Source organism: Trichosurus vulpecula, chromosome 6, assembly GCF_011100635.1.
Source record: "Trichosurus vulpecula isolate mTriVul1 chromosome 6, mTriVul1.pri, whole genome shotgun sequence".
Classification (NCBI taxonomy): Eukaryota; Metazoa; Chordata; class Mammalia; order Diprotodontia; family Phalangeridae; genus Trichosurus; species Trichosurus vulpecula.
The window spans coordinates 103,754,846-103,781,512 of record NC_050578.1 but is presented as its reverse complement, the minus strand read 5'-3'; the positions used below and the strand labels follow the sequence as shown (position 1 = coordinate 103,781,512).

Genomic DNA, 26,667 nt, shown 5'->3' with positions numbered 1-26,667 from the left:
ATATGCCTTAGACTTCAAGAGGTAGTATGAGTGAAGGGAGAAATGGTTTTTTAGAACTTACCTTTACTGTTTACACTATTTACCAAAACAGTGTCTTATCCCAACCCTACATTTCAATTCTTCAAACCTAGCCTTCTTTTCCTACAGTGAAATGATATGATATCTCTTTTAGGAGCAAGAATAAGAAATGTTTTTCAGAAGAAATGGTTTAGTCTCTTTGCTTGGTAGAAAAGCAAAATTTGTATTTCTTTGGTGTTCAAATCTAACATTCTTTACCCATGTTTCCTGATCCTCAAGCATCAGGATAAAAATCATGCTGGCAGGGCTCTCATTAGTTCTGATATACCAAGTGTTTCCAACATTAAAATTTCAGTTCCTAAATGGATTGTATGTTTCAGGGACTCAAACTGTGAAACCTCAACAGACACTTTTGGAGCCAAATTGAAATGAAATTGTGAAAGAGCAAAGGAGATATTCTCGAGGCTTTAAAAAAGCAGACTATGCATGTGGCCCCCAGAAATTTCATCCCCACCCCCAACTTAACAGTCAAATTGTTAAATATGACCCTGAAGTTCAGCACAGCCCAGGTGATAACCCCCTGAAGCCAAAGAAGTCAAATCATGAGTTTGTGTGTTGAAGTTCCAAAGTCCAATAACATTGTAAAGTCCAAAAGTAAGACCTAGTAACATTATAGCAGGAACCAACCTCCTTAAATCTGCTACTCTCAACTACTTCTCTAGATCACTGACATGGTTACATTTAGAAACTAATGTTGTTGAAATAAAATGATGTCAGCCAGATTCCCCCTTTTCAAAGAAAACTAAAACAATCATGATCTCTCCCTGAAGTTTCTAAACAAATACAGAAAGGGGAGGGGGGAGAGCAAACCTGAAAAACATCAAGTTGATTCTTTTGATAAAATTTTCCACTTTTATGGGACACAAATTTTACCTTTGCTTTTTTGAGACAGTAAGGTCTACTTAAAAGCTGATTGTAAAAGCATAATAGAACTCTTTTAAGAAAGCTTTTAAAGTGATACAGCTGCAAAAAAAAAAAAGTCATGCCTTTCCATACAGCAAAGAGAAAATTTTATTTTGCCCCTAGTTTAAGGGAACACCACTTCAACTCCCTCCTCCTTTTTATAAGGAAAAAAAAAGCCTGGGTGGGAGACAGACTTTTAGACCCCTTTGAAAAGCGGGGGAAATGACTTCAAAGGAAAGAAGGCCTTTGTCCCTTGAGCAGGTTTACGACTACTGATGCAAATCCCAACTAAAGGCTGAAAAGAATACTCAGTGCATCTTTATGGAGATCCTTAAAGGAAGATGAACAAGTCAAATGAGATTAAAGATAGGCCAAATCCTGCCCTTAATACCAGGACACAAGAGTTGTCCAGATGTGCTTTTCTCAGCACAGGAGCCCCGAGCCTGCCGCAGCCTTGCCCACTGCCAGCATTTCCTCAAATGCAGCCTCCAGCCCCGCCGTCACCTTCCCATACTTGGAAGTTTTGTTGAAAGTCCTGCTTTTCTGAGCATTAGTCAAAAGTTTCAACAAGAGGTGGCCAATTTTATCTTCTCATTAAAATCCTCATCAAGTATACTGTCATTCTCATTTGAGGGACTCCAGTACACTTAGAAAATATAGCTCTCAAAAGAAAAATCAGTAATTTCTGCAGGGCTTCAAGATCAATTTATTTAGTGAAGCTATACCTTGAGGTTCCTTACACTGTTCCTTACTTGGGTGAAAGCATATGAATATGTCTATATAATTATACACACACACATATTGGGGGAGCATACAAATTCTTTGGGGAGAATCATTACTTTCTTCAAAGGTTTGAAAAACATTTCTTGGTAGATGGTGTTATTTCTTTATTGGTCAAATGAAATAGAAGCTCTAATAAATACCACTTTAAAATGAAATCAAATATTTTATTTTAAAATCATTATTTACCAGAGAGTAACTCATTCTGAAAGCAATAAGGTCCACCCATGTCTATATTCTAAGTCCTATTATAGAAATTTTTGTTCATGACCTAGTAATGAATGATTTCTTGCTCTTTAGTCAATTTTTCTCATAGGAAGCTTTACATTAATATGAATTTTGAGGTGGTCTTATTTTATATGGCATCTGGATGAAGTTTTTAAAAATCTGAATGATTAATAATTTTCAAATCATACTGTCACAATTGTAGAGGATTTATTATTATACCTTTATGTAAAGTTGTACTTTATAATTCTGAGTTTCAGATAAAATGCAAATTCTCTTAGTTGCCTTTTACTAAAAGAATTTTTATAAAAGTATTTTGTTAAGAATATTTGAGAACAATTATAGCATTCCAAAAAAGTACAATATAATTTCCTAAATTTAAAATAGTTAAGAAATTTGTTTTAAAAATTATCTGATTCTCATATTGCTTGCCTTCTCAATGGGTATGGGAGAGGTAGGAGAAAGGGAGAGTGAATTCGTAATTCAAAGTTTAAAAAGAAAAGAATGCAAAAACTAAATAATAAATTGAAATGTTAAAGAAAGTATCTGCTCAATTTATCTTCACAGATTCAGCTTCAAACTACAATGCAATTGTAAAGTAAAAAGAATCCAAGTCCTTAACTAAACCCAGTTATGTAATGAAACTCTCGGTTGCCTAAGAATAATAAACCAAAAAAATTATCTATTGTAGTACCATCTGGTACTCAATTCTTAAAAGTATGTATGCCTATCAAAAGATGTTTTGTTTCCTACTGATAACACTTTGCAAACTTCCAAAATCCACATAAAACAATGAACATGAGACTTTAAAAAATACATACAAGCCAGTACATCAAACTGAATGAGAGAACTGGCTCCACCACAGTAGAAAGGGGGGTTTGCTAGAGAATATTTTTCAAAGCTCCCACACCAACTTCATAGAAGTTGCCAGTGTCAATGAGAATTTAAATGGCTCTAACTTATTTAATGACAAAACAACAAAATCCCCTCAAAATCTGAGAAGTGTGTCTTCTCTGATGCCCAAGATTTTTTTTTTCTTGTCAATGTGATCACATTTGCTCTAAATTTTTAAAAGTTGACAGAATGGGCAAGCTTTAAAAGTGCTTGAGCCATTGCTTCCTTTAGGGATGGCAAGCTTCTCATCATCTGTTTCGAGACTTCTGGCAAGTTTCTCTAATGAACAAAAACAACACTGGACTACAAATGCAAAGGAAGCAACAGTGCTTTGCCCATTTAAATGGGTCTCTTTACCAGTAGATTTGCTTTCTTTCCCATTCTGTAGCAATGAGATCTAGCTCCAAGAGGTCATAAGAAAATGTGACAAGTAGAGGTTTTAATTGAGGAAATTGGCACGTTTGGTAAGCACGTACTTCTCCAACAAGATTCCACACACAAGTATGTCATATTCAAAGTATGGGGGAAATCTCATTGTGCAAGGAACACAAAAAAGGTCCTGCATATCAAAATTAGTTTTAGAATGTCTACTCAGGTAACACTAAGTAATAAAATACTAAAGTATTATGGGTTTCTCCAGTACTCACAATGGGCAACACTAAATCTATGACCCCGTCATCCTATGATCTTCTCAAGTCCTTTAATGAACCATTGAACAGAATCTGCTCTTCAGCTCCGCCCTTTCCTTATTCATCCACTTGGTAATTACTGCATTTGTTAAACATCTATGGTATGGAATATTGGGCTGGGTGAAGTGAAAAATGAAGTCTAGGTAAGAAACAGTACCTGTCTTCACAGAGCTACAGAATAAGACACAAAAACAGACAATGTGGTGAATGCATTTAAGAGTGAGGGGAAAAGTATCATTTTGAGGTTTTAATTTTCTTTAACTATTGGGTGAGCTAGGCAACGTTTTATGGAGGAGGTCACACAAGATCTGGATTTTAAATGATGGATGGAACTCTGACAAATGTGGAGAGGAGCTATGTTCTAGGCACAGCAGCCCCGTCAACAAAGATCCCAAAGCAAGGGAAGTAGAGAGCTCATTTGTGTATGTTGTACAATTTTTCTGCTTTTCCTTGGGGGATGGGAGGAGTGAAACAGAGATAATTTATCTGTTGTGCAGTAATAAGAAACAAGTCTAGAAAGAGAAGATGGCTACTGATGGCAGGGAGCTTGAATACCAGGCAAACGGATCCAAACTAGAGGGAGTCATTAAAGATTTTTGAGCTGAAGTGAAATGAACAGATTTTTTATGATGCATAGACGGAAGTAGAGAAGAAGAGGTGGAAAGACATACAGGGAAGCTTTTACAGTGGCTCAGGTAGGTGATAACAGGTTGATTGCACTTGCAGCTGCTCATACCAGGTGGTCCCAGTGGAAATAGAGAGAAGAAGGCATAGGAAGTTGAGAAAATGCATTTCTTTTCCTTCTTTGCAGAAGTGGGCAACTATGGATGTGAAACACTGCACAGACTTTGGCTGATGCATTGATTAGCTTTGCTGAATATTTCTTTCCATATTTTTTTTAAATCATTATTCGAAGGACAGAGGAGGAAGGAGAAAGATGTTAGTGATTGGGACTGCTAGGTAATGCTGTGGATAGAGCGCCAGACCTGGAGTCAGGGAGACTCATCTTCTTGAGTTCAAATCCAGCTTCAAATAATTACTATTTATGTGACTGTGGATAAGTCACTTAACCCTGTTTGCCCGTTTCTTCATCTATAAAATGAGCTGGAGAAGGAAATGGCAAACCGTTCTGGTATCTTTGCCAAGAAAACTCAAAAAGTCAGACATGATTGAAACGACTAAACAACAAAATGGTCGAAATGTGAAGAATGCTCCAAACTCTTCTTCCTTCCTACCTTCCTCCAGGGTACCATCATTCTCCCAGTCACCTAGGTACCATTCTAGGATCCTCTCTCTCATCCTCCTTGCCTTCTCTCCCCCTCCCCTCCCCATGTTCTATATGTTACCAAAGGCCTGTTAATGTTATTTTCATAGCATTTCTCAAATATACCCCCTTCTGTCCTCTGACACTGCGACTACACTGGTATGGGCCTTCATCACCTCATGCTTGGACTACTACAATAGCCTGCTGGTTAGTCGCAATGCTACAGCCCCACCTCCTTCCAGTTCATCCTTCACTCATGTGATCTTGTCAAAGTGATCTCCTAGAGCACATGTCTGCCAATGTCACACATTACCACTCCCACTCCGCAACTACCCACCACTCAATAAACTCCAGTGCCTCCCCATCGCTTCTGGGATCAAATATAAAATCCTTGGTTTGGCTTTTAAAGCCTTTCATAATCTCACTCCTCCCTACCTTTCCACATTCTTATATCTTATTCCTCCCCACATACACTGCAATCCAGTGACACTGGCTTCTTTGCTATTCCTTGAGCAAGACACACAAGCTCAAAACTCCAGGTATTCCTCATGCATGGAATACCCTCTCTCTTAATCTCTGCCTCCTAGCTTCTCTGACTTCCTTCAAGCCCAATTAAAATCTCACCTTCTACAAAAAGCTTTTACTGATTCTCCTTAATGCGAGCACTTCCCCTCTGTTGATTTTTCCAATTTATTCTACATAGAGCTTGTTTGTACATGCTTGTTTGCATGTAGTCTCTACCATTAGGCTATGAGCTCCCTGAGATCAGGGACTGTCTTTTATCTTTCTTACTATCCCCAGAGCTTAGTACGATGCTTAGCACACATTAAGTGCTTATTATATTTAATGACTGATTCATCTCTTAAAGGGGAGTTGATGGATTCAATGTGCAGAATGAGACATTCATTTCTGGCCATGGTCAGTAGGGGAATTTGTTTTGCTTGACTATGAATATTTGTTACAAGGATTTTTTTTTAAAGAATGAAGGAAGTAGGAGGGAGAAAAGTAATATATATTTTAAATGAGGGGAAACTGAAATGTGGGTCATTTATCAAAGAATATCAATCAAAATTTTAAAAGAAAAATAGAAAAGGGGATAGTTTGGGATAAGTGGACATAAAATCATCAAGATTTGTCAAGCGCCTAAAAATCGTCGGGGGAGGGGAAGAGGGAAGAATTAGAGATAACTCCAAGATTTTGAAAACAGAAGACTAGGTCAGAAGTGGTGTCACAGACAGATCTCCTCATTCCCCAAAGTAAGAAGTTTCAAGAAATCTCCTATACCACTAGGAAGGAGATCCAGGAACTTAGATGAGGAGTAACAGTTAAGCTAAATGTAAAATATTCCCAGCTTTTTCCTATTGTCTTCAAAGCACTTTTTCCTCATTAATTTACTACTACTATGGTTCTTGACTTAAGCTTTTAATTTCATCTCCTACTCATTCTTTAGGAATAGTATATACAAGGTATTTCGAGCAATGCAACAAAATACTTCAACTAAAAAAATTTGGGTGTCTAGTAAAATTTATTATAATGGAATTATAACCATATAACGTTATTATACAAGATTTTATCCTTAAAGACGATAATTCCTTGTTTTGGCTATTCAAAATGCCTTTTCACCAACTCATCTACTAAATCATACATAGTCCTTTGAAATACCTTCTATTCAGCATCTTCTGTAGGTTTCTTCTACGGGAGCATGTGGAATTCATAACTGTACATTTAGATCAAAGAATTTTAGAGCAGAAATGGAACTCTGAGAATATGTAGTCTGACCTTTTCTTTTTAAAGATGAGGAAACTGAGGCACAAAGGAAAGGACTGAACTTGCTTAAGCAGACTGAAAACTACAAGGGACAATAGGGGAATAAGTCTTTATATGGCACCTATGATGCGCCAGATCCTATTCTAGATGCTTTCTTCCCCCCCCCCCCCACCCCATTCTGAGCCTCACAACAATCCTGTGACATTGGTGCTATTACTATCTTCATTTCACAGTTGGGGAAACTGAGGCAAGCAGTTTCAGTGACTTATTCAAGGTCACACAACCATTACGTGTCTGGGGCCAAATTTGAACTGAGGTCTTTCCGACTCCGGGGCCAGCGCTCTCTCTATACACTGTGCCCCTAATTGATAAAAACATCCTGTGCAGTTTGAACAAAGTTCTGCAGAATGACAGGTCACAGAATGCATGTTCTAAAGCTCACAGCAATGAGGTCTGAGATTTAGAGCTGAAAGGGTTCCCTAGAGGTCACCTAGTCCAACCCCGCTCAGGTTATAGCTGAGGGATCTGAAGCTCACGGGGGTGTGATTGGCCCTACGTCACACAGCCAGTATGTAGGTGACTGGGATGCATATGAGCGTCCACGCTGACTCCAGCGCCACTGTTCTTTCCACTATATGGTGCTGCTTAGGTGTATCTAAACTGCCTCTAACACAGGAGCTGCTCAATGTTTAGGAGCTGGCTCTCTGAAGAGAAATAATTGCACAATATCATTACGTTTAATCTGCATTACTAACGATTTCTCCATTACTTTCTCAAGTATAGACAATCAACAAAGCAATAAATTAACCACTGATCTGTAGCATGTGGTGATTTCCAAAGTGGAAATGCTCATCCTAAAAATGGAATAACTGGCTCTTGGGAGCTCCCTTGGAGCTGGCTCTAGTATACCCGCTAAACCCAAATTGCTCTGATTCTGGAGGAGCCTATTTCAGGGTACGAGGAAAATAAATTTTTATAATTATGAACACATAAAAGCAAATACTTCAATGCACTTAGCATTATTTTAAATATACTAGTGCCCTTTACGCTGCTTCATAAACCTCCATAATCAAAGCTGACATATGGAAAGACAAATTAGGGGGGGCAATTTGTGGACAAAGGACCAGTATTAGAGTAAGGAAGAACTGGATTCAAATCTTGCCTTTGGCACATAGAACTGACAAGCCCCACGAATCCTCAGTCCTCCAGGCAAATCTTGGTGACTAAAAATTCTCAGACAATTGCTGGTCTGCTTTTGGATGGAAGTAACTTCTAAAAACTGAACTCCTACTCCGCCCCCAAAGGTTTTATCACTGAATTCCTTTAAAGCCCTGAGTTTCTCTAGAGCATTTAATAATAGCTGACACATAGTTTCTTCCATACTTAGAGCTAATTTTTCACATGAAGCCATCAGGACCTGGCAGAACTCATTGACTTGTGGTTAGTTAATGGTTGCAAGAAGGTAAAGGCAATGGTGGTAGTAGTAGTAATGACAGCAGCAGTAGGTAGTAGGGAGTAGTTATAACTCAAGTTAACTGAAGATCCCTGAGAAAAGTATTTCTAGGCAAGCATTATAAGATCAAAACAACTCTATATATGACCTTTTGCAGAAAATTGGCTAAAAAAAAACCAACCCCATTTGAATATTCCATTGGTAATAGTCTAGAAACTGAAGAAATTAACTTGTAAATGTTTGTATTTTTTAAAAAAATTGGGAGACACTGTCACATTTATTTTCCAGATTTTATAATGGATAGGTTACCTTCTTACCATTTCTTTTCTTCCTTTTCTCCACCCCCACAAAAGAGAAAGAAACATTTTGAATTTGGAGTCTCACAGTCAAATGAATGGTCAGCACACTTTTCTATTTGAGAGTCTTTGAAAAACACTGTTAAATGGACTATAGAGAATTTATACCTTGCTATTTAATTTTTTTAGATTAAATCCCGAAATATTTTAAAACTAAATTTCCAGTGTGAGTATAAAGAATCTACTATACAACTTTTTCTGCAGTATTAATGTTTGCATATGAAGATAGTCAGACAAAGTGTCGAATTTAGAACATAAATCATTAGTTCCTCTGTTCTTGTAGTTATATAGCTACAACTTAAGGGCAGAATGGTATAGTCATTTTTTTTCTGCAACTAAACAAGGTAAATAAATATGATATATTGGTACATCATCCCACCACTCTGCATATGGTGCGCATTAAGGGTGTATTCATTTACCATATGAATATAATTCCTTTTACCACATCTACTCTTAGTTCCAAGCAGTAAATATAGAGTTGTTTTGCCTGGAACTTGAGGGCCTGCATTACATCATCGAGCACTAACCATCTTAGACCTTCTGGAGAATTTCATGCATACAGTTTTTGTGACACCTGAACTTGAATATTGCCAACACACCAACTTGTGGAATTCTTCAAGGGAAGAAAGCAGCATATCTGGCTTGATGTCAGAGCCCCAAGACAGACATGCTAACGCTACAAGGGAAACTATAGCTATGGCTATGATGCACACTTGGTTCTTTAAAGAGACAGGTCAAGAACCAAACCTCACTGTGGATGAGGGTGTCTGGGATATTCTCTGGCACAAAAACCTGCTACGTGCTTCGTAGCCTTTTGTTAAAATCACAAAACATCTAACACAATTAGTACAAACTGGAATAAAGTCCTTTGGACAAGGCTGTCGCCTCTAACTCCTTTCCTAAAGTGAAGTGCAACCAACCCACAGTCTTACAACCGTTTATTTTTAGTACATTTTTGAAAAATATGCACATATAATACTTGCTTTCCCTCTGAGTCAAGGATGAAATATAATTTTCCATATTTATAAATAAAATAAAACCATACCTGGTTATAATTCTGCAAAACAGAAAAATAATTATTTTTACAATGGTAAATATAACTACAACAACACAAAGAACTGCAATTTCAATATTATTCCACACAAAATATACTTTGTATGCCAACTTTTTTTTTTACATGCACACCTGATTTAGCAGATTTCCCCAGGTATCAGCAGCACTAATTTCCCAGTGATGGCCAGCAGATGGTGCTCTAAGACACCTACTTCTATACAGTAGTAATGGTTAGTTTCTATCCAGCCATTTTTTGGCAAGACAAAGAATAAGGATTTATCAGTAGCTTCAGTGAAAGATATTATGTTTTACCATAAAAAGCACATAATTTCTGTATATGTGCACAGAAATATACATATGCATAAGCACATACACCAAAGTACCTAGTAAATAATTCACACCTGGACATATTATACCACCACTTTTCTCACACAGTTGATGTGCGGTACATGTGCATATTGGTAGTATTTATGTTCATATGGTAAGATCATTCTAAATTCATTAAAAAAAAATTTAGAATGCCTGAAAGTTAGAATTCATTTTTAATTATAGGAGGAATGTCTCATTAGGGGGATACTGGTAAAATTAATAACAGTAGGACTTATGGTAATGACTTAAGTGATTGATGAGAGTACAACAAAATGAAGTTTTAGACAGAGAAAAAACAGGCAGCTATATCATACAGTACTTTAAAAAACAGCTCTGTGGTCTGTTCTTTCTAGCCTTATGGTTAATAAAACCTTCTTTCTAATTAATGGTGCTGAAATATTTTTTAAGGAACAGAATCATGTTGTGACAAAAAAAAAACACAACTAAAATAGTTGCTCTTTTTTCTCCCAAGCAGACGCCATTCTCATAAAGCAGAAAGCTGACATAGATTAGCATGTCTGATTGCAAAGAAAAAAAATAATAAAATGCCACCTTTCAATCAAATCAAAACCAGAATGTGCAAATGGAAAACTACTTCACTGAAATAATGTGCACACAAATCTAAGTCACAACTTAGTCTATGGACGTTTGTCTCTAAGACTAATCACCAGGGGATTAAATGCACACACACCCATTCACTCCCTAAAATAATTAATGGGCTTTGATTCTTTAAACCAAAGTTTATGTTGTTTTGTGTTTTTATACATGAAATAGCTGTAAATAATAGCAATTACTTTATACTTTTCCATATATAAGGTATACGACATTTCAATGCTTAAAATATTGTGAAGTGCAGTGTGAAAACTTAGATGATTACTTATTTAAAAAATAATTAGAGATATGGCACATAGACCTCAATAACACAGGAAAAAAGAGCTACTCAGGAAGAGCAAGCCACTCTCTGGCAGGACTCTCCCTCACGAAAAAATAACTGGTAACGAAGAACAAACGTGAGATGCTCCATTTATATATCGAAACCATTTCTAATTAATTTGTAATAAGTACATTATAAATTAAACGTATAGCTTATTGTTCTATGTGTTTATAAAAGTATTTTTCACAGAAGTTAATAATGTATGATTATCACTCAAAGACAAAAAATTCTGGTAGATGTGAAAATATGGTATTTGCAATGTAACAGGCCGATTTCATTAAACACGCGGAGCCTGTTTTTTTTTTGAAAGCCTAGAGTTGTTATATACAAAACTTACCCAATATGAATTAGTTTGACTTTGCCCAGATGATATACATATTAAAATTGGGTAGCATGTTATTTTTCATTCTCTCTCTCTGTTTCTTTTTGTTTAAACAGTAATAAAGCTATCGACTTTACAAACTGCACTAGTATTAGATCTGGAGACGGTGAAGTGATAGGAATGAAAAAAAAAGGAGAGGCATATGGCCTGAGTAAGTAAAATTAAATTTCCAAAGCAGACTTATTCTCTTGACTTTCAAATTAGAAAAACTACTCTATAACTGAATGAGAACCTATAAAAAACTGAAAAACAACAGGCCTAGAGATTTCTTTCATGTGCTTTTTTACGTAGGAAGGGAGGAAACTTTTAACTCAATAGTCTAAGTAAAACAAGTTATTAACAAGTTATTATATGCATCTCTGGCCTATGTATTTATTACTTCACATTTAGTAAAAAACACATACTTCGGATCACACACACTAGATATTAGAGGAAGAAACATAGACTAAATGTACAAAAGTTAAAAAATACTCATTTGGCAAAAACACTCATTTGAAAATCTGTCTTCAGAAGTTGTCAGTGGTGCCATCAACACAATTAAGAGGTATTAATTTTACACAAATATCTCTGAGTAGTTCAAAGTATAAAAATGTCATTTTTCTTTCAAGAAGTATAGATTGGGACAGAAAAATAAAATAATATTTGTTTTATTTTCATTTTCTTTTTGATTCCTCAAAGTAAATGATGATTTTAAATTAAATTGAGGCATCTGATATTTTTAAAAGGCCAGAATGGGAATATAATGCTGTAGGAAAATTGGTGAATTTGGAGTCAGGAACCTGGGTTTGAACCCCAGCCTTGCCAACTGCCACCTCTGTAATCTGGAACAAATTCCTTAAACTTGCTGGACCTTTCCTTCCTCATTTGTAAAATGAGGGGGCTGGTCCTGATGGGCCTGTATGGTCGCTTCAAGCTCTAAAATCTACAGTCTTATGAAAGGGATGTAATTTACTTTAAGTAAATTAATTTAGCAAATATACATTACTGTCTACCAGCATTTAACGTGGCTCTCTTGTACTGCTGCAGTCTTTTTCCACATAAACATGAGGAGGAGTTAGTATTCACCACTCTCTACACAAACTGAGCCTAACATGCCGTAGAAGTAACAGTAATTTGGCTGGTATTTGTCCAAGTGACCTATTGGTTTAGAGGACTTGACTCTCCAACTATCAGACTGGAACACTGTTATTATCATTGTGATTCCTATTTTACGGATTAGGCTAATGGGTCTCTCAGTGTGAGAACAGAGGTTCTTAACAATAACAAACGACATTTCTACAACGCTTTGAAGTTTGTAAAGTTCATATATGATCTCATATGATATTCATAATATCCTTGTGTGGTAAGTACAACAGACTATTGTTCTCATTTTGAAGATGAAAAACATGAGTCTGGTTAAGTGTCTGTAGTAGGATTAGAACACAGGTCTTCCTGATTCATTAACACTCTATTCACCAAAGTTTGACTCCAAATTTAAGTCTCTAGCTCTTCAATGCTGTTCTTTACAAGGCACTGTAAAGATCCCCTTCCCACCTTTTAAAAACTGTATTGCAGCCTCCTTTCTAAAGTGTTTGGAAATTCTTATTTCACTATGTGGACTTACATTTCTGAAAGACATCAACAGTTAATTGATGTGAAACACAATAATCCTAGAGACACAAAAGTGTAAACCATGTGTCATTAGGGACTTCCCAGATTTCATTCTAGAATGACCAAATCCCACATGGACATGATGGCCAGCTAAAAGTAAGTGACGGTATCAACCCCAAACCATCATCTATCACCAGTTTCCATCATCCTTGTTCAATACAGTGCTGGCAATGAAACTGGTTTAAGACAGGTAAGACTAGATATACTTAAAGAGCTTCCTAAATATCTGGATATAGATAACAAAGTGACAGGTTTAGTAATTATGACACTCTAAGGCATTATTTTCTGATGGGGATATGAAAAATGGATTAGATTTGAGGAAAGTTAATAATGAAAAGCAAGTACAACGTACTTTTAGTCAAAATAATGCTCAGAGAAAAAAACCAATTGACATATGGTTAACATGTTTCAACTACATATAAAATGGAGGTATGGTGTTGCTTATCAGCCCTAAATACTTTAAAATTCTTGATTCTCCTAACATTTGGAGGGAATTCTCCTGATTTGGTATAAAATGCAGACATTTGCGATTCATCACAGAAAACATTTTGCTTAGGCACTATATCATACAACCTCTATTGATTAACTTCCATAGTGTATTTATGTAAACAGAATTGGATCTGAAAAACCTGTATCGCAGAATCTCTTAAAATGTAGCTAGAATTTGCTCACCTACAAAAGATTTAATCTCCACAAAAGTATACATAGCACAATCTGTTCAAGTCAGTGAGATATAAGATGGATTTTAAAGTTGTGGCTTGTTTTCTAATTGAAAAACAAAGATGACATAAATAGGTACTACTGAACTACTTGGGTAAAAATAACCTGGAAACATGTGCTTACCCTAACAAAATAAATTGCAACTTGCTTTAAATTAGGAAACTGTAAATATTTAAGAGCAGTTAAAATGCTCTACCTTGTGAAATAAAAATCTAATATGCTATTCCTGCAGTAACTCTTCAATGTTGTCATAATCATTTTAATTAAATTCTCATTTTTCAGGTGGTCCCTTTAATTGTTTTTTTCCTACTACTTAATGTGTTTTTTTTAAAAGCCATTTCTTTTCCCCAGCTGTGTGTGATTGGTTTTAATGGTAGCTACTTCCTTTTTTGCCTTCTGTGAATTACACTTTTAAACGGTTGCACGTTTTGTGTTTTACTGCTTCAGTGTAGTTTCATAAAGAATTTTAAGGCTGTTGCTAAACATTTTCATTTCCCATCTGTAAAACTAAAAGTCAGTGAGAAATATTCCAGATTGGCCTTTTACAACCAGTTCTATTTTTTAATATATAAAAGAAAGCGCATTATTACACAGATTGTGCAAAAACCTGGCCTATTTCTCCAAAATTACATTTTTTTATCTGTTCCTTGAAAATAGTTGGCAGACAAAATAATTTGTGGTATCTCTTTTGATTCTGGGTAATTGTCAATTGATGACACATTTATATTTTCCTTTGTGGAATGCTATTTTCAGTTAGGACTAAACTTTTCAGACCATGAGGGAAACATGGAACCCAAAAATGTGATTTTAACCTTGTGTGTTAGTCATTAGAGGTCACACAATCTTAACAAGACTACCTGGACCTTCTTTAATTTAACCTTGAGAAATTAAAATTACTTGTTAATTTAATTACTTCATCACAAGAAAAAGGTATCTACAGTAAAAATTTTATTACCAGCCACTTATAAAAAGCTTTCTGGTAAAATAAGTTGTACTTACTGCCTGGGTTATCTCCAATTCCATTGTTTTTCCCATTCCAATACCAGAGGAGGAGTGTTGCATCTCGAGACCCAGAGAGAATGTAACAGTTTCCTCCAATGTATGACTCAGATCGGGCAAGGCAAGTGACGACATCCCAATGTCCAAATACCACTTGTATCAATTTTCCTGAAATATAAGAGATTGATTGTTGACTACAAATGGCTGCTACTAATTAAATTTTATCTCTATATATTCATTAAAGCAAGGTTAGGCAGACTTCTGTTTAGAATCAGAATTCAATATGTTACTTCTCTATGTCTTAGAAAGTCACAAAATTGCCTAACTTAAATATTTTGTAATTCTGACTTTTCACTCATTTAGCCTGGCCTCTCCCATTAGTTGTGACTAATAAGGGTTTACTTTACTGAATTCCATTTGCACTTTATCAGATAATAGATACATTTAAATGCAACAGGTCATATGGGAATATTTCCAATATTTACATACTGGAATTACATAAATTTGGAGAAAGAAGGAACTTAAAGATTACTAGACTAGTTGGGTCATTTCTGTTGTTGCTTTTTTAATTATTTACATGGCTGAAATTCATTCCATAGAGGCAGTGATGAAAAACAAACTTATAGCTGTTTATTCAAAGGTAAATTTTCGGGGGGAGAGCGAGGAGGAATGAGGTGGGAAGAGGGAAAACCTCAATAAAACTGCAGAAGGTTGTGTTTGTGTGTGTGTTGTGTATATACACAAACATGTATAGGATATACATAGAGTATGTTAAAATATACATGTGTATGAAAACGTGCATACATACATACACACAGACATGTATATATGTACACACACATATACAAACACAAATACTGGCCTGCATTTATCCAGACAAGCTGGCACATAATTTTGGAAATTTTGTAGGAAATTAAATCACTACAGCAGCCCCTCCATTCCATGTCTAAATCTCACTAGTTACCATTTTCCCACTAGACAGCCTCACTTCTAAAATTCCTAAAATAAATAAATTAATGTTCAAAAGAGTGTTTTAATGTATTAATATCCCCATGGGTTTCTATTTGAATAAAATTTCCAGCAGGGCCCCAGAAATGTTGTTCAAGGGCACAAGAAGAAAGCCTTCATGCTTACAAAATATCGCTTAATATACATGCAGAGCTGATAAAAACTATAGCTTATCACAAGTGAAATCCATGCTCTATGAAAAGCAAGGACTTGTACCTGCTGCATTCATATATTCAAGCTGCCAATAAGTATTAGTAAGAAAGTATGATTACTTTTGATGTGTTTTGATGTCTTAAATTTTATTTAAACCCATGAGGCTACTAAAAGGAAGGATATAGTTTTAGAAATCAAGTACAGAAAAAAGGAAAATATAGGGGGAAAAATGAAGAAAATGACTAAATACTTTGTTTAGTTGACTAATGCTCCTACAATGAAAACATTTAATTCGTGATGAACAATGTTGCACCCAAGTTTTTAAACGGTATCCACTTTAATTTCAAATTACCATATTAATTATATGTTTTTTTTTAAAATGCTGTAATTTAGGGGGAGAATGTTTCCACTTTAGTGGAATATTTAGTCGCTTTTAAATATTCATACAAGATCAAAAACTCTTTCCTGAATTTTCAGGATACTTAATTACAATGGTCTCTAAATTGATACTATTACTTTTTTGCCTTAAAAACAAATTCCAACTGCAGATTTTATTTTAATTCTGATTCAAATGAGAATAGAAAGTGGGAACATGTATTAAAAATGTTTTTTTTTTCATTAAAAAGGCTTTTCTTTCACTTATTAGAATATTTCTGATCCTTGATCCTAACACTATTTAAAGTTCTTGAAAAGTACAACAGGAAGACACATACGGTCCCTACCCTTTCCAGATCTGAGCTGGGAAAATAAAATATACCAATCACAACTACAAAGCAAAGATGAAGCCATGAAAGAGTGCAAAAAAAATAGTACTTATAAGGTGTGATAAATGTCACTATATTGTATCATATTTTTATTAGAACAAATACAACTGAAATAATTTTGCACTTGGAGACATGAATACCTGGGTCCAAATCCCACTTCAGACACTTAGCAGCTATGTAACCTTGGGCAAGTCACTTAACCACTCTATACCTTAGTTTTCTCATTTGTAAGTAGAAGGGACTGAACTCAATGGCCTGTAAGGTCTATGCTTGCTGCTCCTCTAGTTTATCTGCTCTTCAGCAATGCCAGGACTTTGGCCTGTCCCTGCACTACAGAAGTATGCATAGCACAGAGTTGGAGGAGGTAACAGTTGCCAGCTAATCAACCTCTTATTGTTTTATACCAAAGTACAAGTGTGGAGGTATAACTACTAGCTCTGTATTCAAAATGCAAAGGGCATGGCAAATCCAAGTGCCCAAAGCTGAAAACGGCCTATTTACCTTGCTGAAATGGACACTGTTATTTGGACATGAACTTCATCCTCTAGTGGCAGAGGATGACACACTGGAAACAAAGTTATTGCACTCTCAAACTAAGAAAAACCATTCTTTTGTATCAAAGTCAGATACACTGTGATATTGCAAACTGTTTTTTAGTTTCACCATTCAAACAGTTTATACTCATGAGCGGAGAAGTTTGTTAAAATGCAAAATTTCTTAATTATGATTGTATAGTTATCAGGATTTTCTCCTTAAGTTGCGAAAAATTTCAAGATGGCTTAGGTATTTAAACTCATCAGTCTTATTATCTGACAGAGTTATTTTATGCTTTAGGTCCAAATATAGAAAATATTATTATTGTGTATTTCCCTTTTCTGCCTCTAACGGCCTTCCTCTCAAGTTTATTTTGTTCTAGTGGTGTGGCTGAAATTCACTCCTCCCAAATAAATCTTAGCATATCAATACTTGCTGCTCTCTTTCATAAATTATTTTCTGATAATCTCATAAGAGTTCTGCAACATTTTTTTGTTTCCTTTAATGCAAGCCTGCCTCTCGACACACTAATGTCAAATAGTACCATAAGCACTAGGATATCCCTTTTTTGACAGAACACATTTTCTAGTTAATGTTTTATTTGACAGCTGTGCTACAAATAAAAAAAAAAATCAAGCTCAGGATCCTGAATTACTGAATCTAAAAGGCTGCCTGAAAATAATTCCCATTGCTGGGAGAAGGTTTTATCGTTGCCTCTCCCGTACTTGTTGTGCCCAGGAAACATGATTTACATTAAAAGAATTTCCTGTTACTAAATTTTTTTTTAATCCTGAAATCTAACAAGGGAAGGATTTTTTAAAAAGTGCTAAAATATAATTGAATTCAACACTTGTGATAGCTTTGCCATTATACATTAGTGATCACAGAATCATTTCCCCTTGCTCCTCTGCCAAGCCTGGGGAAAATATTCAACTATAATATTCTTGCTTTCATAAAAAAGTGAAAGAAACAAAACACAAAGATATAACATAGTGAAACCTACAATAGACTTTGTTTTGTCCACAGGACATTAAGAAACCAAAAAGAAAGCATGAAAAAGTTTTTTATTTATTTCTTCATAGACTTTTCTGAAACGTATAAATATTTTGTTTCCTCATCTTCTGGGGCAAGATCAGCTCCATCCAAATGAATTTTGAAAATAAGTAACTGTTAATGAACACATTAAAGTAACACATCTGTATAGATTAAAAATTCCACAGAGATAAAGACTTAGAGCTGTGTTTGTTTTTGGTAAGGGTGGAAAGTACAAGACACAATGTCCCAAAGTGTCTCAAAAATCTCAGTGTAGTTTTAAGCTATTAGTTTAATCATTTTAAATCATTTTTAGTTTTAATAGCTTAACACTACACTAAGACTTTTTGGGACACCCTGTATACTAGAGACATATAATGGATTTAGAATTCTAAAACAGGGTGTCTTTCTGACAAAACTAATCAAAGTCCTTAAAATTTTGACTATGACAGGCAATGACTATGTGAAGAAAACCTGGGCCTTTTATTATCCTTACCTTTACTATTTTAAGATTTATTATAATTCTAACTTTAAACTTCAACAAAACCAACTAAATTCACTTTAGAATCATTTATATCTGAGTAACAATTTACTCACATAACCTAATGACAACTAGCCAGCCACTTTGAGGCTCCCCCTTCAGTTTCTTTGGCTGTTTATCCCTATATATTCCCAACCTCCTTATTTTTAAAACAGTAACATAACATTTACTAATATTAATACTACCTCCCAAGCATCATACATAATCTCAAGAGTAGAGTTTGTAAGGTGACATACAACTGAATTAAATGCAAAGTCAGATCATGCCAGAATGATAACCACTGCCCTAAGAAAGGGAGGGCTAAAAATGTAAATCAGAGGAAATGTATTATAATGGGAATATTTTGTGAAAAAGTGGTCACTTATACAGTATTTCTGAGGAAGCTAACGGGTGCAAGTTCTAGCAAAACTTCAATTATGCAGAACCTAATAAACTTTGAAAGAGTCAGGTTTGCCCTCAGCATTGTCCGTATTAGAAAATGATTAAGGGAAAAAAAGCTGATATGAACAATTTAGTATTGAAAACAAAAGCACAAAACCGGTCACAAAAACAACTTTTAGGGTATGCCTAAGGGTTAGCACACAATTATTTCAATCTCCTATTTTTATTTCTTAATTGAGATTAAGAATGATGATCCTGAGGAAGCTTAAGATCTGAATAATAAAGATTATATTCTTAATAAATTATTTAATAAACTAGGAAAATATATTTTAGAAAGATTGTCAACAAAGTAGTAACAAAAAGGATCATCTGTGAAACTTCTAGGTAACCAAAAATTTCAATTAAACACAACACTATATTCCTAAAACATTCTAAGATTTTACTAGATTATAATGTCAATTTTAGCATTTGAGCAGCATATGTCTATTATATATTTCACAGAATCACAGATATGGAGGGAACTGTGGCACTCATTTAGCCCAGTTGGTATGCACCAATGACTTCATAGCCACTAATATTTCATTATTCTAAAAATGGAAAGCACATGATATTTATTCTTTTTATTAGGAAGGTTTTAATCTTATATTATTTTCTAGAGGCTCTTAAAATATATCAGACTAGAAATTAACTAGATTTCACAAGTTTCTCAGTATGTTGATCTTCATCCTGGAAGAAACTCTTTTACCTAATATGCAAAGCTCTACAAAAACTCATTATATTAGTTCTCATGGGGTAATATAGTTGAGAGTGGTGTGTCCCTTAGGCAGATGCATGCAAATGAAAATATGGGCTGGTACTTTTATGCTATCTTAACAAGAGCTCCTGTCATGCATAAAAGCAGGAGTCAGCTACTTTTCTTCATGATGGTGTAGTTTTTAGAAGGATTCTACACAGAACTGGGTAAAGGAGAAGAAAAATCGATTCCCAAGAGGTATGCTTAATGAGACTTTGTAGGAGGCAAAAAACCTTCTCTATAAAATAAAAGAGGGAAAACACTAGATATGTATGTACTCCCCATAAGCTCATACATATACATATACATAAGCACATGCCATTTACATACAACTACTGCCTTCAAAAAATGATCAACTATGCTGCAAATACATTTTGGCTGAAAAATCTTTGAAGAGAAAAAAAATACTAAGGGTTAATTCACAGTGGCTTACAGTGATCATACCTTGGAGGGGGTAAAAAGTAACAGTATGTTTTTTTCTTTCTTATTTGATATTTTTTACAAATCACAAATAGACCATACTTGTTCAAAGCAAGAATATGAAAAAATATTCCAAACATTTCAGTGTTTACTTGTATAAAATTGAGTGGCGAAGAAAATAACATTTACCTGTGTCTGTAGAATAGACCCGGAAACTCTTGTCCCAGAAACCACAGACAAGAATATAGCGGTTGTCAGAAGTGATGACAAAGCACTGGGAGTGGACCTGAATACTCTGGTCTAAAAGGTCAGTGATTTGCCTCCTGTGCATTCCTGTATTGCTAGCTGTGGAAGATGAAAAAGAAACAACTAATTATGTATAGTCAACAAAACTCTATACTTTAATCAACCAATTTGTGGGGTGTGTGAACAGGTGATAAATTCAAATACAAGAATACTTGTTCTTTCATTTAAGGCAATGCCCCTCCCCCCACCAATGCACACATTTGTTGCAAGAATGTGAGTAGCCAAATTCAACATCCTAGCAAAAATGTCTTTGCCTAGGGGAAAGAAACAATAACACGTTACAATTTTAAAATAGTGTACAATCTACAGAACATGCATTATAGCTCTTGGGTAAGTCTAAACCAGATTACAATCACAAAATCACAGATCGGTTTGTATTCCTGACAATCTCATTACAACTATTGTCATGAGAATGGAGTCATGTTGTGACAGACTATTACCTTTAACATTTTGTCACAAGGAAAAGATATTAGAATTTAAATGTCACATATTCTGTGAAATATCGCAGCATCTTGTACTACTTTAGCTCTAACGGGTCTTTAATTTGACTAGATGTGCAATCCCAATCCCCTGTTTACAGGAGCACCATCATGTAAAGAAAGAGGAGAATGACTATTTATTAAAGATATGTGTAATTGAAAAAGTTGAAGCAGAGAGTATTGCTATTTTCCTGAACCTTATTTAAGCAATAAAACAAGACAGAGTGACTAGCACACAGTGTTTCCAAGCTGCTACAGAATACGTGGCTTGGGGTTTATCTGAAGGCACAAGGGCAGACAGAATGATGTCGAGACACATGGGAAGGGTAATTATCCTCTGAAAATAGACTACCAGGAGTACCATTATCAGAAAAGGAAATTATACTCAATAAGCCCTCCTTGATATTATAAGGTTAGCTATGATCCTAAAGGATGTTTCAACATTGACTTTGCCATTCAAATAAGATCTTTTTTTTCTGGAAGAAAAAACTGACGCTGAAACAAAATAAGATGAAAAGGTAGTATTAAAATCCTTTCCAACTAAGATTCTTTTTGTGGTCTTTAGTTTCTGAAAACACAATGTATTCACTGTTGATGAGTGTAGCACAGGTGTGGAGATAAGACTCAGGAAGTAACAGCAAAGACAAACTATTCTACAACATCTTCAACACTAAAATGGTTTAGGTGAAAAATTCATATATAAAACTCTAATCAGGAAAAGTAAATCTAAATACAACTCACTAAAAGCAGTAGTTTCATGTGGGATTTGGGGGATTTGTATTTTGTTTTTGTTTTTTAGTGGAGGAGAGAGAGTAAAGGATAGAGGACAGTGTGTTGAGAAAAGAAGGTATTTTCAAATTAAAGTTCTGCCAACATCTATCACAACTTCATAACTATTACTGAATGATGGGGGCGTCTGATGCCTTTCAAGAGCATCTGAGTCAGTAGTCAGTTGGTCAGTAGTAGTTACAAATATAAGAATTTTTGTGGGGTAAGATCGTCTCCTCCCTCCCTTCAGGGACTAAAATGCTAGATGAGAAAAAACCTTCAGTCATAACTCTGAAGCCTGGGAAAAGCAATGCTGTTTTCTGAAGGAAGAGGAAGTCCAAGAGATACATTTTCTGTGCAGCAGTCCCATACAAATCCATTCAATTCCATTAGATCAAGAAATAGAAACAAAATTTGTAGTGTTTTCTACTTGACTATTATAGAATTAGCATTCCAAATAAGAGTTATTGAATGTTTGTACAGATCTGCACCTATTTTGTCTTTGCTCTAGTTATACAAACTTTCAGTGGGCAGGGGTCAAGTCATTTTGGAAAACTATGAAAGCTCTAAACAGTCATAAGCAAGTATGAACTCTGGCTAAATGACAAAAATGTAATATTGGTTCAAGGTTCTCAAACATTCAAATGAACTTTCACCAATAAAATGCCCACTTGGAGGAGATATGGAATTTAACATCATGACCTCCATTATTTCAAATACTTCTGTATATAACAACTCACTGTCATCAACTCAATTATTCAAAATAGGGGTCAAGGGTGAGGTTACAGTAGTACAAATGACATATGCATATTCTACAATATTTTAAATAAAAACCTTCAAGTTCTCACGTTAAACTAAAGTTTTTATGGGATCAGCAAATAAAATAATGATGAAAAACTTAAAATTCACAGTAGGCCTACCTTAGATAATACAGAAGAATTCTCTATTTGAGTTTTTAGTTTAATTAAATTGAAATTATTTGTATTATATATAAAATATCAAAATTATGAATTAAATTAGTCTAAACTAATTAGATTTAATAATCTACTACTATAAAATATTACATTTACCTAGAATAGAAAGAAATTTAAAATGACTCAGAAAATAGGGTCTTCTGTGTTTCTCCAAATAAAAAAAAAACCCAACATATCCTATAATGATTCAAAATTTTAGAAAAGTATTTAATGTGGTATTCCAAGATTTAGGCAAAGAAGTCAATGGCTCCACTGGAATTATGTGTACTTTCATGTAGACAGAGTACTTCTATGATATATGCTTGAATTTTGGAAAATTAATAAATTAGTTGGCTTTCATGTTAGATTCCCTCTAGTCTATCATAACAATCCATTTATAAATGGCAGCATTTTAGCCCTATGCTGAAATAAATAAAGGTTTTAAGGTAGGAAAAAGATAAGCGATCTACAGAACAACTTGGATTTTTAACAAAACACCCAATTCAGAATTGCAGGCTGTCATGTAACATTCTAATTTAAAACAACAGGAGCTAGGCAAATGAGAAGCTGAAGAAGAATCCAAATGCTAGTGCTAATAATATTCTCCCATAATTTGGGAGAAAATACTAGTTTTTCCATTTCTAAAATTATTACTGAATGGAGGTAGGTAGGGAAAGAGATTCCAACTATTTATATACACACGTTCTCTACTTCATCATAGTCTCCAAGGCAAAAATGTGACACTACAAGTTTTGGCCAGACCACATTTGATCTGTGACCATGCAACATTTAAGGGTGTAAAATGCTAATATGGACATATAAAGTAACCAAGCATGAAAGGCACAAGAGCAAATTTGTTTTTCAATGTTGTATGTACAACAAATCTGCATTTCATCTCAAAGGGGGTCTCTTTGTAGACTTCTCTCCTTCCTTCCCTCTCTAATTCTTCCATCCATCCATCTTTTCTTCCTTCCTTCCTTCCTTCCTATTTAACCTCCAATGGTGATCTACTGGGCTGCTGGGCCCCAGGAAAATGAATACTAATATCTTAACATTGCTATTGGTGGGGCAACATATTTCAACTTTGAAACTGCTCTGCGAATGCACATTAATCCCCTCAGCCCGTACCGCGGGTCTATGAAGAAAGGATTGATCTCCTTTAATGATGAAGCCCTGGCACCACGGTTTTATTTTTCACCACACAGTGCTGCTAAGAACCCCACTGTTATTATGAAAATTTCCCCAGCAAAGGAGCCCCATCACATTACCGGTGCACCGATTCATCATAACGTGCCTCGCTCCTGCTCATCAACAAGTCTGAGTGATGAAAAGATCCAATATTATCCTGACAGTACTTCATGCGCATTCTCAATCACACATTATTACAGCATCCATATTAATTTTCAGTGACACGCGTCCTAGGCCTGTTCAAATTAGGCAAACCAACGAGGGGGAGTTGATGAAATACCAGCATAGCCACAGCTCATTGCATTCCAATTTGCATGCAAATGGTTTATCAGGAAAATTCCATTCCCAGCAACCAGCAAGTGAAAAACAACCGTAATCTACACTTCAGGGCCACCATACAGAGCTTAATGAATCGCAAAGAGAGAAGGAAGTGACAGACCTATGAGAGGATCGATTTCCACTGGCAGCTGGTATGGCTGGTCCTGTACAGCACCTTGATGAGCTGGAATTCACAAAAGATTAAAAAAAATCTGCATTACTTTTCATATTTTAAACCATGCAAAAATACCTAAGTCAAATCTCATGTGCAATTGGTTTCTAACCCTCCAAATCTCTTACAGTGTTATCAAATTTAAAGAAAAAAAATTCAGGTGCTTTCATGGACAGTTTATTAAACATTTATTTTAGATTAGCGCTGTTCTGAACGGGTGCCATCACCAGTGGCTTCAGTCCGGGGCCATAAGCTAGAGCAGATGCTTGACTGGCAACCTCCAATGCTGCAACAAAACAAAATTAAGTGGTAAAGAGCACTGAAAACAAAATGTGACAGCCATCTGCTGACTGGAGCAAATACTATTTTTTTGTTATTTCCTAAAAAGGCATCTTTGAATGCTATAGCACAAAGGACCTGCAAAAATGTCAATTTATGACGGAAAAAGGGAAAGCTCCAAGTCAGGGAACATTGAATGTTTCATCCATCACTTAAAATCAATCAATCGAAAGTCTGAAAAAAAAATAAAGAAAACCATTTTGCAGATAAATGTTTTTGTTAAATGTATTTGACTGAGTTACATTTCTAACAATCAAATTGGTGTATATATATATGTATACATATATATGCATATACATATATATGTATGTGTTTTAAAATTTTATTAACATTTTGCTGTTTTTGCTTCAATTTAAAAATAGAAGTAGAAGATTAAACAGAATCAATATATACTATAGGCAACTTGTTCTCAAAATGATTTTGAATAATACAGACATACTATTAGCTCTGCAAATTTGAAAGAGCTTGGTATATACCATTTCCCTATAAAGAGTGGTGGACTTAAAGGTGGAGTGGAAAGAAGCATAGACAGGGAGTCAGCAGATGGAGAGATCTGGGTTCTAGACTCAGTTTAGTGAGTAACAACTTACATAACATTCAGCAAGTCACTTTCCCTTCTTTGGGCCTCATTTACCACAACTAGAAAATGAAGATGACCTCTTAATTGTACCATTACATTTTTGCTTGTTTTATTGGAACTGTGGATTCACTGATGTAGGGAATTCTCCAGTGAGGAAACCTCCTTGCTCCCAATGCAGCTTTGGATCTGCCCTGAAACTTATAGTCTTGGAGAGCTGCCTGGGGCACTGAGAGCTTAAGTGATTTTCCCAGGGTCACTTGGTTAATATATGTGAAAAAGGGACTTGAACCCACAATTTGGTGATTACAAAGGCAGCGCTTTATCTACTACATCATGCTGCCTTATATGATTCCATATTCCAAATTCTCTCCCTTCCTTCCTCTCCACCTGTCCCTCCCCCTACATTCAGAAGGCAAACAATTCGATATAGGTTATACATGTGTAGTCATGTAAAACATTTCCATATTAATCATGTTGTGAAAGAAAACATTGATTAAAAAATCCTCGAGAAAAAGAAAGTTAAAAAAAGTAAGCTTCAATCTGTATTCACGGACTAGCAGTTCTTTCTTTGGGGATGGATAACATTTTTCATCGTAAGTCCTTCAGAGTTGTCTTGGATTGTTTTACTGAGAATAGCTAAGTCATTCACGGGTGACCATCTTACAATATTGCTGTTACTTTGTACACAGTACATTTCATTTTGTATCAGCTCATGTAAGTCTTTCCAGGTTTTTCTGAGAGCATCCTGCTCATTTCTTATAATGCTTAGTAATCCTTCATTCTAATACTACCTGAACATATCCTCATGGATCCTGAGAATCTCCATCACTCACTAAGACTTTGTGCCCCACAGAGATACCAGAGCCAAGATGTTAGTACAAGAAGGCAAGATATAGTTAATGACTGAGCTTTAGTAATAGTAAAAGGCAATTCATATGGATCTTGAAGATCCTACTCAATGGAACACTTTGACCTAGAGGAAGAAGCTGAATGGAGCAGCCATAGTTACTTGCAGAAATTATGGGTGCACAACAGCAATAGTTGGTCTAAATTTGGTAAAACTAAAAGTGTATGGTGTGAGAGTATGTTTCTTGAAGGGAGAGTTACTGAGCCTTTCTGTACCCCGTGAAGGTAAACAGAGATGATAAGATCTATTTAAATATAACTATAAGTAGGTCTGGTCACATTTCCTCATTTCTTACCTGAAACTCTTCAGGGGGAGATTCTGGGACTTCTCTGACTGACTTCTCCAAACCCCAGTAAACTCATTATTGGGATAACTTCATCTTCCTGCAGGATCTCAGCAGCCTTGGTACTCCCCTCATCACTATCCTTGGGCCTCTCCAATGGATCTGGGGGCAGAGGGGCATGAACTCCAAATCTCCATTTCAGGAGAGAGCTCAGCTCAAACCTCACCTGGCT

General features: G+C 35.4%; 1 protein-coding gene across 1 annotated transcript in view; it reads right to left on the bottom strand.

Moving 5' to 3' along the window:
* Positions 1 to 26,667, bottom strand: part of LRBA (LPS responsive beige-like anchor protein) — an 820,489-nt gene that overhangs the window by 18,497 nt on the left and 775,325 nt on the right. Inside the window, exons 50-52 of the mRNA XM_036763368.1 lie at positions 24,276 to 24,338; positions 20,332 to 20,487; positions 14,517 to 14,684 (exon numbers count right to left, since the gene is read on the bottom strand). Coding sequence (XP_036619263.1) covers positions 14,517 to 14,684; positions 20,332 to 20,487; positions 24,276 to 24,338 — 387 coding nt within the window. The remainder of the gene's footprint in view (positions 1 to 14,516; positions 14,685 to 20,331; positions 20,488 to 24,275; positions 24,339 to 26,667) is intronic.